The 15,162-nt window shown below is 31.4% G+C and overlaps 2 protein-coding genes across 7 annotated transcripts in view; one reads left to right on the forward strand and one right to left on the reverse strand.

The window, feature by feature from the left end:
- LOC140437552 (uncharacterized) lies at positions 1-7,109 on the reverse strand. Of its 2 annotated transcripts, none has more exons than XM_072527140.1 (8): positions 6,889-7,109; positions 6,670-6,833; positions 6,305-6,461; positions 4,918-5,037; positions 3,015-3,359; positions 1,380-1,523; positions 1,010-1,211; positions 1-132 (listed from the first exon to the last, which is right to left on the reverse strand). In XM_072527140.1, the coding sequence occupies exons 1-8, from the start codon at positions 6,994-6,996 to the stop codon at positions 89-91; spliced, it is 1,284 nt and encodes a 427-aa protein (XP_072383241.1). In that variant the 5' UTR covers positions 6,997-7,109; the 3' UTR covers positions 1-88. The 2 variants fall into 2 exon arrangements, with proteins under 2 accessions (XP_072383241.1, XP_072383242.1); XM_072527141.1 differs by having other exon boundaries at positions 6,670-6,840; positions 6,889-7,006.
- A 234-nt stretch (positions 7,110-7,343) lies between these two features.
- The window catches only part of LOC140437551 (uncharacterized), a 41,799-nt gene continuing 33,980 nt past the window's right edge, over positions 7,344-15,162 (forward strand). For 2 of the 5 annotated variants that reach the window (XM_072527138.1, XM_072527137.1), the window contains exons 1-4: positions 7,347-7,523; positions 7,579-7,663; positions 9,067-9,268; positions 12,096-12,305. In XM_072527138.1, coding sequence (XP_072383239.1) covers positions 7,497-7,523; positions 7,579-7,663; positions 9,067-9,268; positions 12,096-12,305 — 524 coding nt within the window. In that variant the 5' untranslated portion in view covers positions 7,347-7,496. Of the gene's footprint in view, positions 7,524-7,578; positions 7,664-9,066; positions 9,269-12,095; positions 12,306-15,162 lie in introns of all 5 variants that reach the window. The other 3 variants (XM_072527135.1, XM_072527136.1, XM_072527139.1) reach the window with 3 other exon arrangements.

Here is a 15,162-nt window from a genome sequence, read left to right on the forward strand (position 1 = left end):
TTAAAATAAATAGTTTATTTTTACAAAAATAATAACAAAAGTACATTAGAAAATTAAATATATAAAACCTAATACTGTACGCCTACATCTAGTGTGTTATTTGATTCACTTTATTTGATAGTAGTGCATTCACTGAAACCAAAAATTTTGATTAAAACATATTTTGTATAAAGTCAAATAGATTGTTTAAAACAGAAAAATATATACTGATATTTACACAACGTATCTCAAAGTTCGAGAATAATAACATGTGAATTTGCAATACTAAACTCACTAAGGTAATTACCTGATTTGGCCTAAATTTTTTTTATGTTACTGCCACATGAGTAACAATTCCCATTATATATTTTGACCAACCATTTCTGACCTATTGACACATGGGACAATGCTATGCTATGGTCAATTTAATATTTTTCTGTCAATTTTGAGGAAGTATTTAGTTAAAGCTACCTCTACTTTACAAGTTGTGCTATTAGAATTGGCAACGTTGTAATATCAGGTAAGGGTAGGCCGATCTGCCATACACCGTTCATATTCACTATTATGGTAACTAAATTTTACAAAAACAAAGTTGGGTTTAAGACATGCATTATTTTTGTGATTATACAGTCACACCACTTGGACAAAGTGGACTGAGGGATTAGTTCCCTTCTGCTTTTACAACTGAATCAAAGTGCCAATGAAGCAAAAACTGTGGAAAAGTATGGTTGGTCCATCTTATGGTTTGTGCGTTAGGTATAAACTTGTGTCATAAAGTAGAAAACTCTTTTGTTATTAAGTAGAAAATTGTTTTTGTGAGTTAGTTCACTATTGCTCTCGTACCTCCATTATAAATTTCTCTATCTCTTCTGTAACATCGTCAGATTCATTATTTAATGTATGCAAATAAAACTCAAAAAAAAATTAAAATTTCTTGTAGCATTTATGAAATTTACGTTTCTTAACTTCGTACTTAAAGTTAAAATATCTAGTTAATACTCAGGTTTTTAACTAATTAAATCATACTTACGCCTGTTAACTTTCCTGATGTTTTGCTCCAATTCATCTACTTTGTTTTGCGTTGTGGCTAAATTCCATTTAATTTGTTCATAACTTTCTTGATTAAAAATTGCTTTGTATTCATCAAACTCCCTTTGAAGTTCTGAATTTTTCGATAACTCTTCATGAATAATATGATTCTTACTTTTTAATTGAGATTCCAAACTCTCCAACTAAAATAAAACGTTTTGCGTTACAAATTCCTGATAAAGTGTTATTTATCTCAACTATAAATATTTTTTAATATATTCTATAGTTTAAATAAATCAAGTAGTTTGAGTATGGGATAGAACTTTTAAGAAAAATAAACTTCTATCTTTTTATAATAAAGTTAAACATACCAATTGACATTTGGCATCATATTTTTGATTAAAATTCACCAACATTTGATTGGCTTGTACTACATCTTTGGAGAGTTCTTCAATTGTAACTTTTTTCTGAGCTATTACCATACTGGCTTTTTCCATGTCTGCTAGCAACTCTCCCTAAAAACCAAATTGAATATAATCAAAAATGGAAGACAACATTCTGAATCTATCACTGAGAATAAAATAGAGAAGTAGAAGAGTGCCTTTCTCAAGTGATATATTTTTGCTATGCGTTTATAATTATAATAATAGTCTCCCGTTTTATACCGCTCGCGGCTTTGGGAGTACAGCAGGGTAGTCTGTTATATCTAGGGCCTACGGTATACAAGGAAGGTAACATGGCCAGTGCTACGCTTCAACCGCCTATTATTACCCCTGGTTTTACCCAAGGTACTCATTTTATTCAGGCTGAGTCGACCTGGGGCCTATAGACATTTTTAAAAATGTCTAGTTGTTCTTGCCGGCGGTAGGATTCGAACTCCGGACCACCGGCATGCGAGGCAAGCATCCTACCGCTTGCGCTACGCAGGCCCTAAATTTATAATTTATAGTCTTTAACTGAATCAGTTGAGGAGGGGAGAACTGTTTGTCTCAATTAATTTCCATATATTCTAATAAAGATAGCCTAAGGTCCTTATTTTGAATAAGGAGAATTTGACATTGGCCATTAAAGGAATAATTATGATCTATAAGATCTTATAGAAGGTGAAGTGTATGTAGAATCTGTTTTTCTATCATTGAAAACCATTTTGTGTTCTGCTAGATGTTTGTTAAAGGTTCCACCAGTTTGACATATGTAAGGTTATTGAGCATTCACCACATGTAAGTTTGTATACACCACTGTGTAAGTGTTTTTTATTTTGGCTCTTGTTAATATAGTGTAGTATTGCTAAGTTACTCACGTGCTTAAGCGAATTTATATGTCTTTTCAGATTACAAATGGCTCAATTTGATTAAAATTGGCGCTTTGGCCATACCTCTTTATTTTTAAAATAAGTTCTTCAATATATTGTAATCATCAGCATGAATTACTTTGTATTAAAAAAATGGCTAGGGTAAAAAGTATGGTCTATTATTGTAAACGTTTCAGTATATCCAGCAGTACATTTAATCATTGATATAACATAAATTAATTGATCACAATTAAATGTGTGATGGCTGGGGTAAAAAAGTATGGTTTATTATTGTAAATGTTTCAGTATATCCAGCAGTACATTTAATCATTGATATAACATAATTTAATTGATCACAAGTGATATTTTATTCCCTCCTAACTTTTATTTTGCGCCTCTTTATCAAACATGATTCATTTAAATTTATTGATGGTCATTTGAGTTGTTTTAGTTTCCAGATAGGTAATGATATTGAGCCATACTTAATTTTTCCTTTAAAAACATATCTTTCTTGTTGAAAGCAACTTCGACAGTTGCCCCATCACCTTTAGTGGTGATCAAGACAGGAAGAGATCATTAGATAATTACGGTTAGCTTAGAGCAATGACAGAAACACTAAAAACAGTTTATAAACAATAGACAAACACTGATAACAAAAAACCCTTATTTCATTTTGATATTAACAAAAAATTACAGAAATATAAAAATTGCTTACATTTTTAGTATGAAGTTCTTCAATCAAATTATCTTTTTCAATTAGTGCTTGCTGGAGAGTATTCAAATTTTTTTCTGAGTTCATTTTCATATTTTGTAAGCTATGATTTTCTTGTTTCAGAAGCTCTATTAGGACATCTTTTTCATTGTTGTCTATTCTCAATTGTTCCATAGTCCTTTTCAATTTCGCACTTGAATCAGATCTTAAATAACTAACAGTTTTTAAACCATTAACAGCATCTAAAGTTTTTAGAAATTTTTGACAAAGTATGTTGATTTTTCTCAATAAGAAGCACTGCACTTCGTGAGATTGTGTGTTTATTTTTTGTTCTACATCTTTAATAGCCTTAAAAGAAAAATTGTTTTAGTAAAATCATTATACGAGGTATGTCCCTAAAGTATTCAACTTTCATAACTTAGCGTGCAAAGAACTAAAAGGTTCCAGCGCCCTCTGTGGGGTACAAAAGTAATCAGTAACTATTCAAAAACTTGTCATATAGCGCAGTTACCATTATGAAATTTCTAATTCATAATAGCATGCTTTTGTTAACATTGTCTTTTCATCATATATTGTTATCACTAAAAATTATGGAGAGATGCAAACAACGAATTTGTATTAAGTTTTGCTTTAGATTTGAAAAAAGTTATGTCAAAACTAAAATGATGCAAAATTCCTTTGGAGATAAATGAGCAAAACACAGATAAAACCATTGTGAATCACATTCTGTGGTCTTTTGAGCACAAAAGTATCAGAAAATATCAGTAAGAGACTTAGCATTGAAAAAAAAAAAATAGAAAGCAATGTTGGAACTGTAAAAACAGGTGTTTCAGGAATTCTAACAGAAATGGGAATGGCTGTGTACATACCAAATTTATTCCAAAATTTTCCAATGCAAAAACATTTGCTAAAAGTCACCCTGGACAACTTGGAATTGGTTGCTAATGATGAAAATATGATTTATTTTTTTTTCTCGATAATGACAGTATTATGTATCATTAATATGTTACAAGAAGTCAGAAAATTAACAGAGAATTTAAAGTTTAAACTCTAAAAATGATTGTCTGATACAGTGAGAAGAGAACTTCAAATACGAAGAAATACAAAGGAACACAGTATACTTTAAAATACTCTTGTAGATGGAGACTGTATAAGCTTTATACTATTTGTAGATTTCTACACATTCTACACATGAGTAAGATTTCTAATTTTATGAAAATCCAAAAATTTAAGGCTAAGCATTTCCAGACCCACTCTTTTATATCTCAGAAGCAGTAGTAGTTTGAGGATGAGGGACAGTATCACATGAGGACATAGGGTGATCACATGAGTGCTCCCTGGTGTTACAGGAACAAAAGTAAATTGTTCCCATTCCTGAATCAGCGTATACCAAAAAATTAAGTTGAAGCACACTTCTATATTCGATAATAGAATCTTAGCATACACGAATATCTAAATAATACTTTTATCTAGTTTTTAACTGATCTTTATGAGAAGAAATTTTTATTCTATAATATGATTACTATTTTTATTTTGACTACAATTCATTTTACTGTGCACTATTTTATTTGTATATAGTACTTATGAATAAAGAAAAATTATTAGTATTGCAATATACAGGTTAAGACAGATGTCAACATATCAGAGAGGAGAGAACCACAGATCAAGGATCTGAAGGCTTTGGGGAGCTGTTCATAAAATGAATAAAAGTAGTCCTAACCAGATGAAACATACATATTGATATACTACTTTGAAATAAAATGTATTAGTCCATTCTATATATTACGTCCTAAGAGTACTAATTATTCCATTTCATTTATTTCAACAATTCTTAAGTATAAAATAATATTTTACTCCACAATTGGTGTCACTTTCTAATTAATAAAAATGTTCTAAATATACTTACATTGTAAAATTGCCTTTCCATTTCTGATTTTAAATAAATAAGTTCTTTTACCTCATTTTCTTTATCTATTACAGTTCTTTTCATACAATTCATCTGTATCTGGAGCCTTTCATTTAAATCCTTAAAAAGAGTACAGTACAAATATCTAAAATTTTATGGCTACAAATATATATGAACAAAATAATAATAATAAAAGGGGATACTAATAAATAGGTATCTGGAACACAGATAAAATGAGTATCAAAGAAAAAAGTTAATATAAAATGCAGATAACTAAATCAAACCAAACTTAATGCAGTTTTACTAAATATAATAGCAAGTAAAACAATAAATTTAACATGGACATGCAATATTAGCAATAAAAGCTGAAAAACTTTAGTTAAAAGTTTCAAATCTTATATCAAAAGTAAGTATTGGAATATATTGAAAACAAAATTCACAAGGCAGACAATAGATAATCCCCCAATTGGATTAAACTGCATACTCTAGGCTGTAAGAAACACTAACACAAAGCAAAACAAAAGAATTGTGGTTTATTGTCACTATACATTGACCTGCTCAGAGTCAAACACATGATCTCTCTTTCTCTAGTTATGTCTCTCCTTGTGGAATATTGGCTGTTTAGGTGTTTCTTGGACAAAAGTTTAAGATGGTAGGGTCAGTGCATCTTCTTTCTTGTTTATTATCTGGATAAACTGTGAACTAGTTTCTTCAATTCTCTTCTATTTTTTGCTCTGTTTTTGATTTCACCCCATCTTAGTCCAATTTTTTCGTGTTCTCTAATTGTAGTTCTTTTCCAGCTATTATCTGGTCTTCCTCTATTTCTTTTATCCTCTGGTTGATATTCAAGTGCTTGTCCTGTTAAGTTGCTTTCATCTTTCCTCAAAGTATGGCCAATCCATTTCTATTTTTTTCTTGACTGCAGTAGATATGTTAGTTTGCTTTGTTCTTTCCCATAGTTTAGTATTAGTTATTCTGTTGGGCCAGTATATTTTCAGGATTTCTCTTAAAGATTTGTTTACAAAAGTTTGCAGCTTTTTAGTTGCGGTTTTGTCTTGTTTCCATGTTTCTGCTCCATAAAGTAGTATACTTTTGATGCAACTACTAAAGATTTTAATTTTTGTTGTTTCTGATATTTCATTTCTTTGCCAAATTTTATTTAAAGCATTGAATGCATGTTAAGTCTTTATTGTTCTTGTTTTTATATCCTTTTTACACCCCTGTTCCTTGCCATTACATCCCAAATATGTGAACTTTTCTACTTCCTCTACTTCCTTACTGTTTATCATTATTTTATTGTTTTGGTGGTAAACTACATGCACTAGCTACAATATAAAAATAAACAAAACAGTTTAGAATAAATGAAAAAACAAAGTAATCTAACTACCTTCACACATTGTAAATTACTCATCAGTTCATTTATGATCTCTTCCTGGCTTGTTGCATGTAAGTCAAGAGTTAAGTAAATAATTGATTTGATTTTTGATTTAGTGAAAAATACTAAGGTGCATATTTGATGGCCAGACATTTCACATCTTAAAAACCTAAAATATAGAAAAAGTATCAGTAAGAGTCAAAACACTTAGTTTGAAATGATTAACTTGGTTAGTTACAAAACTGCCCGACTTTTGCAATGAACTATCCATAGAAATCTGTAATATATATCTGTAATCAGTAATATATTTGATAGAATCCAAGTAGTCAGACTTTTAAGATACAGCATTATGTAAAAGACATTTACTTGATACATACATTTCCTTATTTTGTAGTTGTGTCAACATTTCCAATAAGTTGGTTTTAAATTCATTGAAATTAATATCTAGATTTTGTCTCTCCCTTATTATTTGGTAATCTTCCAAATCGATAGTTTCACAGTAATTAAAAGCATATACCGAAGGGTCACGTAATTTTAAATCCTGTAAACTTTTTTGCATTAGTACAAAATGATAAACAGCTGCAATAAATACTTACTAAAGTCTCTTGACTTCTGCTAATAATTAAATTTAGAGTTTTTTCTTCTATTATGCCGGGAGGTCGTACTACTTGCAATAATAAATTCTTATTGTATACACATGCCATAGTTAAAAGTTGTTCATTTAAAACTGTAGAATATTGTAATTTACAAACAACATAACAATCCTCCAAATTCAAAAACTTAACCTTACATTAATTTTGAACACCTTGAATACACAGACAGCCTAGATCAAGACAATTGACATTTTGACAACAAATTAATTTTTTGCTCATGTATTAAGTTAAATTCCTATATGTTTCATTTTGAGTAACTTTTCAGTAATTAAAAAGGTTTCCACACATAAAAGAATTATTATAAATATTTTTGTAATAATTACGTAAAGTTGGTTGCATAACCAAAAGTTTCATAAAAGTTTTGTGCCCACAATGATGATCCAGCGGCCGGAAATCTAATCAGACTCATCTTAATAAATTGTCATGTATGTCATTATCTGTCAAATTCCAACATTCAGGAAAAAGATAAAAAATACAAATTTTTCTACAGTCATTTTGCACAATGCTTTAATATAAACTTTTATATTTTTATACAATATTTTGACTTAAACATGGGAATTTTAATATTAGAGGAACAAGTACGTAGTTTGAGGCTATATTTTGAATGTGTTTTATCTACTTTTTCTTTTTCAGCCTCTCATAATTCAAGCTATTTTTGCTGGTTTTATAGAGAATGTGAAGGATCTTGTTCAATATAAACAAGAAGTAAATTGTTTAGGTAAATATCCCAGTAAAATCTCTATTTTTTATTGCACCATGTCATTAAGTGTTATTTTTTTTATAATGGCCTCTGTAAAACTTTATTTTATATTACTGTCTTGATTTTAAGATAATAGGAACATCCAATACAGTTACTAATTCAGAAATTAAATATAGATTTTTAAATCGTTGAGTTTATAACACCTTTACTTCAGTATGTTTTATAGTTCAACAGTTATGCTTCTTGTGAATTTTATTCATATTTTTTTAAACAATGAGTTTATTGTTTTCAACTTTCCAAACTCTGTTCTACATTATACATCACATTTCGACTTCCTGTCTTCTGCTGTTTAAAGCCACTTTAATTTGTATTGCCAAAATAAGGTTTACATTATTATCTGTAACATGTATTAAATAATAAAGGATTTCAGAAAATTTACAAAATTGAATATAACCACCCCTGAATTTCTTAATATCTATTCATTTACATTTACAATCTACTTAAAACTATGGGACAATATTGAGTAAATATCATAAAGGAAAATGTTCGATTTTTTAAGCATTTCAGGCCTTTGGACGATTTTCACATTTGGTCCCATTGAAGATAGCTACAAAGGAGCTGTGAATTAAATTCACAAAACAAATTTTTGACGTTTGACTGTGTTGTCATGTCTTTATAATGTATATGTTGTAGGCTTCAATTACAAATAGAGAAGCTTTCAAAAATACATTTTTATTATATTATTATATGAATTATGCAATTTTTTATTTTTTTATATACAACACGAACGAATAAATACTCGTTTCTTCTCATATCAATTGCAGTTAATTATTACAACATTTTTTTGGCATTTGCCTTTGATAATAAGCTAATAGATTTGGCAATCCTCAAACCACCAGTTGCCAGATTGTTACAGATGGTCACCAAATGTCTGTGGAAAGTACCTGAATATTGTTCTTATTATTCTTTAAAAGAATTTCTTTTTTACTGTTAGTTTGTTAACATTCTATTGGATTTTTATTAATTATAAATCACATGCTATTTCCCGATTTATTAAAAAAACATGGCAACACAGTCAAGCGCCAACATTTCGTTCTATGAACTTGATTGACAGCTCAATTATAGCTATCTTCAATGGGACCAAATGTGAAAATCGTCCCAGGCCTTCTATATTACTTTTTGGACATTATTATTATCTATGTAAGTAGATAGTCGTTAAACGGAAATAAAGTTGGTTGTATATCAAGGAGCAATAAAAAGATTATGTTCTCTCTAAAGAGTCCATTTAAATGGTTCTTATTGTACTATATAGTATTTCTTTTCAACCAGTTTTTTTATTTCTATTATATATTTTTCTAAGGCTATTAATATGTATGTTTTTCTTGAACCCAATGAATAATATATTATACAATATTTTACAGATGAAGAAAAACGTACACCTCTTCATGCTGCTGCTTATAAAGGAGAAGCAGAAGTTACTGCACTTTTGTTAAAGAATGGGGCCAGGGTGAATGCCAAAGATAGCAAATGGGTTACCCCTTTACACAGAGCTTGTTCCGTAGGAGCAGATAAAGTAGTTGAACTGCTTCTTAGTTACCAAGCGGATGTATGTGCTAGAGACAGGTAAGATATGTATTGGAATTTTTTTCTAGTATATTTTAGTTTGATTTAAACATAATTCTGAATGACTAGTTATTAGAAGTGGTATATCTATGTTAAATATTTAAAATTGACCATCTAGTTTTTATCTGATTTTGTGTTAATTTTTAAATATTTCATCATCATCACTGGCTCGACAACCCTTTTTGGGTCTTGGCCTGTTCCAGGATTCTTCTCCATTCTGATCTGTTTCGTGCTTTTTTTCTCCAGTTTTTTATTTTTTAGGTTGTTATATCATTTTCTATTTGTTCTAAGTATCTCAGCTTCGGTCTTCCTCTTGTTCTTTTTCCTACTGGCATCTGTTTGAATATTTTGTTTGGTATTTCGCCTTCTTCCATTCTTTCTACATGTCCTATCCAATGCAGCCGTCCTATTTTAATGAATGTTATAATATCCGGATCCTGGTATATTTTGTATAGTTCAGAGTTGTATCTTCTTCGCCATATTCAGTTTTCTTTTGTGCCCTTATATATGTGTAGCAAGATTTTTCTTTCGAAGGTGGCTAACAATGTTTCCTCTCTTTTAGTGAATGTCCAGGTTTCTGAGCCGTATGTGAGTACGGGTCTTATTAGGGTTTTATATATTTGGCATTTTTTTTAAATATTTACTATTAATAAAAATTGTAGTTTTCCATATTATTTATTTTTTGGTTGGTGTTTAATCATTACCTAAAGCTCAACATATCAATAATGCTAGGTGAGATCTTATCAAAATGCCCATAACACTTTCCCACTAAAGGGAAACAATCATTCTGTGATAGAACTTCTGAAAATATGTCAAAATATTTTGTCCAATTCATTATCTACAGTGTAGTCCACATCAATTCAGGTAATTATCTTCATAGTCTCAGTTGTTATTGATTTTAAGGTATTAAAATTCTAGACAAAGTAAGAACCCCATATTTTGTTGTTTTGCCCAAACAAATTTTTTGGTGTGAGATACAGGCAGGAAAAAATTGCAACTTAAGCGCCATTTTCGCCTAAATATGAAAAATGCTCTATCTTTGGAACAGTTCAAGCTATTGTGATACTATTTTTATTCAACATATAATAATATTTAAGATAAAATGATATTCTTAGTTTGGCAACATGCACCTTTATTTTTTTACTGTTTAACTGGTACCATAAAGTACTACATTCCCTTTTTAGACAATTGAAATTTTGCCACACATTAAACTAGTTTTTATGGAAGCTTCTAGTTAATTCACATCCAAAAGCTCAATGATTTTATTTTGAAGATAAATAGGACTATTCCTGCCAATGTGCCAACAAAAAGACAATATTACTGTAATATGTGCAGGAGAAAAGATGGTGAAAGTGAAAAGATGTATGACCCATGGTATTAAAAAAACTTTCACCATATATAAGAAGGAAAATTCAAGACATCACATTGGAAGATCAAAAGATACTGGTTTGGATTCATAAAACTATATAGTATATTCATGCTAGTTATAACCAGATGTTGCCTGGTTTCTGAGGATCCCCATTAAAGACTGGTAACTAACCAGCCATTCAGCCCTCAGCACAGAAGATCACACATGGACTTTGAACCAATATAATTTAGTTTTTATGAGTTGGAACTTTCACCCTCTCTAGTCTGCTACATACTGCACACCCATTTTATGCCATGCACCCAACGGTTACATAGTAAAAGCTTTCTGGGACATTAGACTAGGATTTGGTAGCAGAAGCTGAGTTATATTCTTAGAACCCCCAACTATTTTGTTGGAAAAAGTGGACAATACTAGGAGTTTTAATACAGTTAGAACATCAGCAACCTCTACTTCCTCAAAATCCTTTAAAACACCTAATAACCTGTGATCTCCCAGAGACAGGACCAAAAAATTTTTTCTATGCTAATGACTGCTCTGGCCACCAGAGACAAGCATGTCTCCAAGCATGGAATAGTACAAAATTATTTCTAGAAATGGAGACTTAGGTTGAATCCCTAAAAAACTGAATCAGTGACTTTCCATCTTAATAACAAAATGGCAAATGAAAATGTAAACATACAACTTGGAACTACCAACCTGAGAGATAACAAGTATCTGAAACACCTAAACATAACATTTGATTGTAACTACTCATATCAAAAACACCAAGAAAATGCTGCTGCCAAAATCAGAACTCACAACAATATAATCCAAAAACTCACCGATCTACCTGGCACGGCACTGCAACAACATTACAAATTTCTTCTATTGCCTTAGTATTCTCTGTGGTTGAATACTGTGTTACAGTTTGGATAAATAGCTGACACACCTAACTTATTGATAGACAATTAAATAACACAATGTGGCTGGTTCCTGGTACTATTAAGTTGACACCCACACACTGGCTGCTGGTGCTATGTAATGTACTACCCCCTGATTTGCTTAAAAATATTAAAGCCAAACTAGAATTACCAATCCTAGAAGAATTCCCTCAGCTGCAGTGTACTAGACCAGAATCAAGAAAGCTACTCATACCCACAGATGAACAGCTCCAAAACAATAACTACCTATATAAAACAGTGAAGTCTCGATTGGGACCAACAGACAAATGACCCACTATAGACCTGGTTTTAAGGTTACACCAGCAATATCACTGGCATGGAATTAGATCTCGAACAATGGTCCACATTAATGTTTGCATTAACATATGTTAATATTGATACAAATGCATAAAATATGATCAGTTTTGGCATTTTTTATTCAATAGTAAGCAGTACCTCAAATCTCCAAGATATTGTTTGCCTAATTTTTATTTCACAAGGGCACTTTCACATGTGATTTGTTTTAATATTGTTACAGACTGTGGCAGACACCACTGCATGTAGCAGCTGCTAGTTCTGCTTATAGTTGTGTAGAGCAAATTTTGTACCATCTACCAAATCCAAATATACGGGATAGATCAGGCAGGTCTGCATTACACTATGCAGCCTATAATGGGCACACTTCAATTGCTGAACTGCTTATTTCTAGAGGGTGTATGGTGAATGCCTGTGATAAACGAGATTGTAGGTGAGTATTGATGTGTTTATAACTTTTAGTTATGTGTGTGTATTGTATTAATCAATATTCTATAAAAGTAAGTTATTCATTTGATTATAATCATTTCACTTCATTAAAATACACTGTAAATTTTTTTTAGCAGATTTAACCTCTTCTGGTACATAAATTGGCAGATGACATAGACATTATAGGTAGGTCCACAGAATCTCTGACTGAAGCATTTCGGTCGTTAAGAGCATCTGCACACAGAATGGGACTAAATATAAATGTTCAAAAGACCAAATATATGTGTTGCACTAGGTCAAGCAACCCGACACCTACACGAATAATAATTGATGACCTAGAACTGGAAGGTGTTGACACCTTCATATACTTAGGGTCGCTGCTAACCAAAGATAACAACGTCAGTGAAGAAATAAAAAGAAGAATAGTGCTCGCCAATAAGTGTTACTTTGGCTTAAGAAGACATATGGCCTCAAAAATGCCTAGAAAAATTAAACTGACTGTATACAAAACACTAATAAGACCAGTGCTAACATATGGTTCAGAAACTTAGACACTAACACAGAATGACCAAGAATTTCTCAAACGTTTTGAGCGAAAAATACTAAGACGAATATATGGAGGCATAAAAGAACAAGGTTTGTGGCGCAGGTGTTTTACAATTTTGAGTTGTATAGAAGATTTGGAGAACCTGACGTTGTAAAATTCATTAAAGTAGCACGCCTCAGATGGATAGGTCATGTAATCAGACGAGAGGAAGATGCCATAGTCAGAAAAGTTTTTGACCGAAGAGGGCCGATTGGACAACGAAGAAGAGGAAGACCGAGACTTAGGTACCAAGACAACCTAGAAAGTGATTTGAAGTCTATCGGAGTTAGAGCATGGAGAAGAGTTGCCAGAGACAGTGGCGAATGGAGGATTGTTCTGAAGAAAGCTTTGGCTCATAAAGAGCTGTAACGCCACTGATGATGATGGTACATAAATTACCTTTTAAATATGGTAATTTTACTGAGTTATAAGCAAAAATGCTATTGGGACTTAAATATATGTATAATTTAAGTGAATTTTTACATAGTAATTTTACCTCGTTTAATGAGGGTTACATTTTCTTACAGTATTTAAATAGGCTGATTTACTAACAATCTTTTACAGTGTATGCATAAACAAAAAATATTTTATACATCTTGTGTTTAAAGCACGATCTTTTAAATCCACTCATATAAAAACCGCGCTAGAGGATTTATAGACTTTTTGCAGAACATGTGAGATATAAAATTGGAGGAAAAGATTTTGCTATAAGTATAGGTTCAAAATTGTAGCCACTATATTCTCAGAAATGCGAATGTGTTAAAACGACGTTGTTGCCAGGTTGTTATCAATATTTTATCATCATGTATTTAAATCATTTACATGCAACCAAATCACCATAAAATAACTCACATGGAGCTATTTTTGTATCGATAGCTGCCGGCTCCTTTAGTTTTGTTGCAATGAAGAATAATTTGACGTTTGTAGGAGTATCCTTCGCCAGTCACTTTTTCGTCAATGTGCTCTTGAAAGTAAAGTAACCTCGGTTCTTGGTTTTATAATGTAAGGGGTTAATGATCGCTACATACTTGAGTAATCTTTTTTATCTTTACTTTTTCGAAGAGTACCGCATAGAGTTCTTTTCTCATAACTTGTTGGAAAGTCCTAAATTCGTGAAAAAATGGTCAGCTGTTATTCCTAACCCACCTTTCAAATTATCTATCGAGTCGAGGACAACCCTTTGACCTCGGTACTTTGTTCTCTATATCCGGGATGCCTTCGATATTAGTAACTGTTGGTTCTATTTCTTCTATGCTTTGATCAACAACCAAGTCATTTTCTCCTTCTACCTCTATCAAATTATTGTCTTCTAAATCATTTGCTGTCTCCTCGTTGATATCAATATCAAGCTCTGGATCATTACTTTCAAGCAAACGTAAAAATTAATGCTCACTCAGCCCCCGTCGGTTGTACCTAAATGAAAACTGACTCATGTTCAGAATTTTATGCAGTATTTACAATATACCACAAGAAACCAACTGATTTTGGCTAACTCAAAATATATTATTTCGCTAAATTGTATTGCAGCTCGGGGAATTCTCAATTTAAACATGTAAAACCCCTATATATAATGGGACAGGAAACTCTCACAGTCGGTACAAATCCATAAAATGTATGGGATTCCCGGATTATTAAAATTTTATTGGAATAAATATTGTAGACATTATTGTAGACATAAAAGGCTGTTGTGGGTAGTAGGAGAAGATATGAAAGTGAAGTTTAAATTTAATCTACCTACTCGTTTTCTTGTATACATAATTTTTTATCAATAAAATAGATAAAATAAAATAGATGGAACATTGGCGAATAAAAATTAGGATTTATGGAAACAGCAAAAATTGTAACTTGCCGTCCAAACGGACCTTTGTCAGTTAGATGGAGGTTAAATAAGTCATGACAATGACACGTCCGCCTGTCTGTATTAACAGGAACTAATACATTGCAGATAAGCCACTGAATGGAGATGTCAGAGAAACAATCCCTCTTTCTCTTCTTGTCGGCAACGTATTTTCGGCAACTCGGTAACATATAACAAATAGAAAATTATATAAAGACCTTAAAAATTGGAGAAAACAATGCATGAAACAGATCAGAATGGAGGCCAAGACCCAAAAAGGGATTTCGAGCCAGTGATAATGATGTTTGCAAGATCCAGAATAACGCCGAAAGTCACCATCATTTCTGAGAACTTAATGCCTATAATCTTGAAACTGAACTTTAATTATTAACATGAAGGAGGTAAACAGATCTTGGATTGTTGTCATTAAAAGAAAAT

The sequence above is a fragment of the Diabrotica undecimpunctata genome, chromosome 3 (assembly GCF_040954645.1).
Source record: "Diabrotica undecimpunctata isolate CICGRU chromosome 3, icDiaUnde3, whole genome shotgun sequence".
Taxonomy (NCBI): domain Eukaryota; kingdom Metazoa; phylum Arthropoda; class Insecta; order Coleoptera; family Chrysomelidae; genus Diabrotica; species Diabrotica undecimpunctata.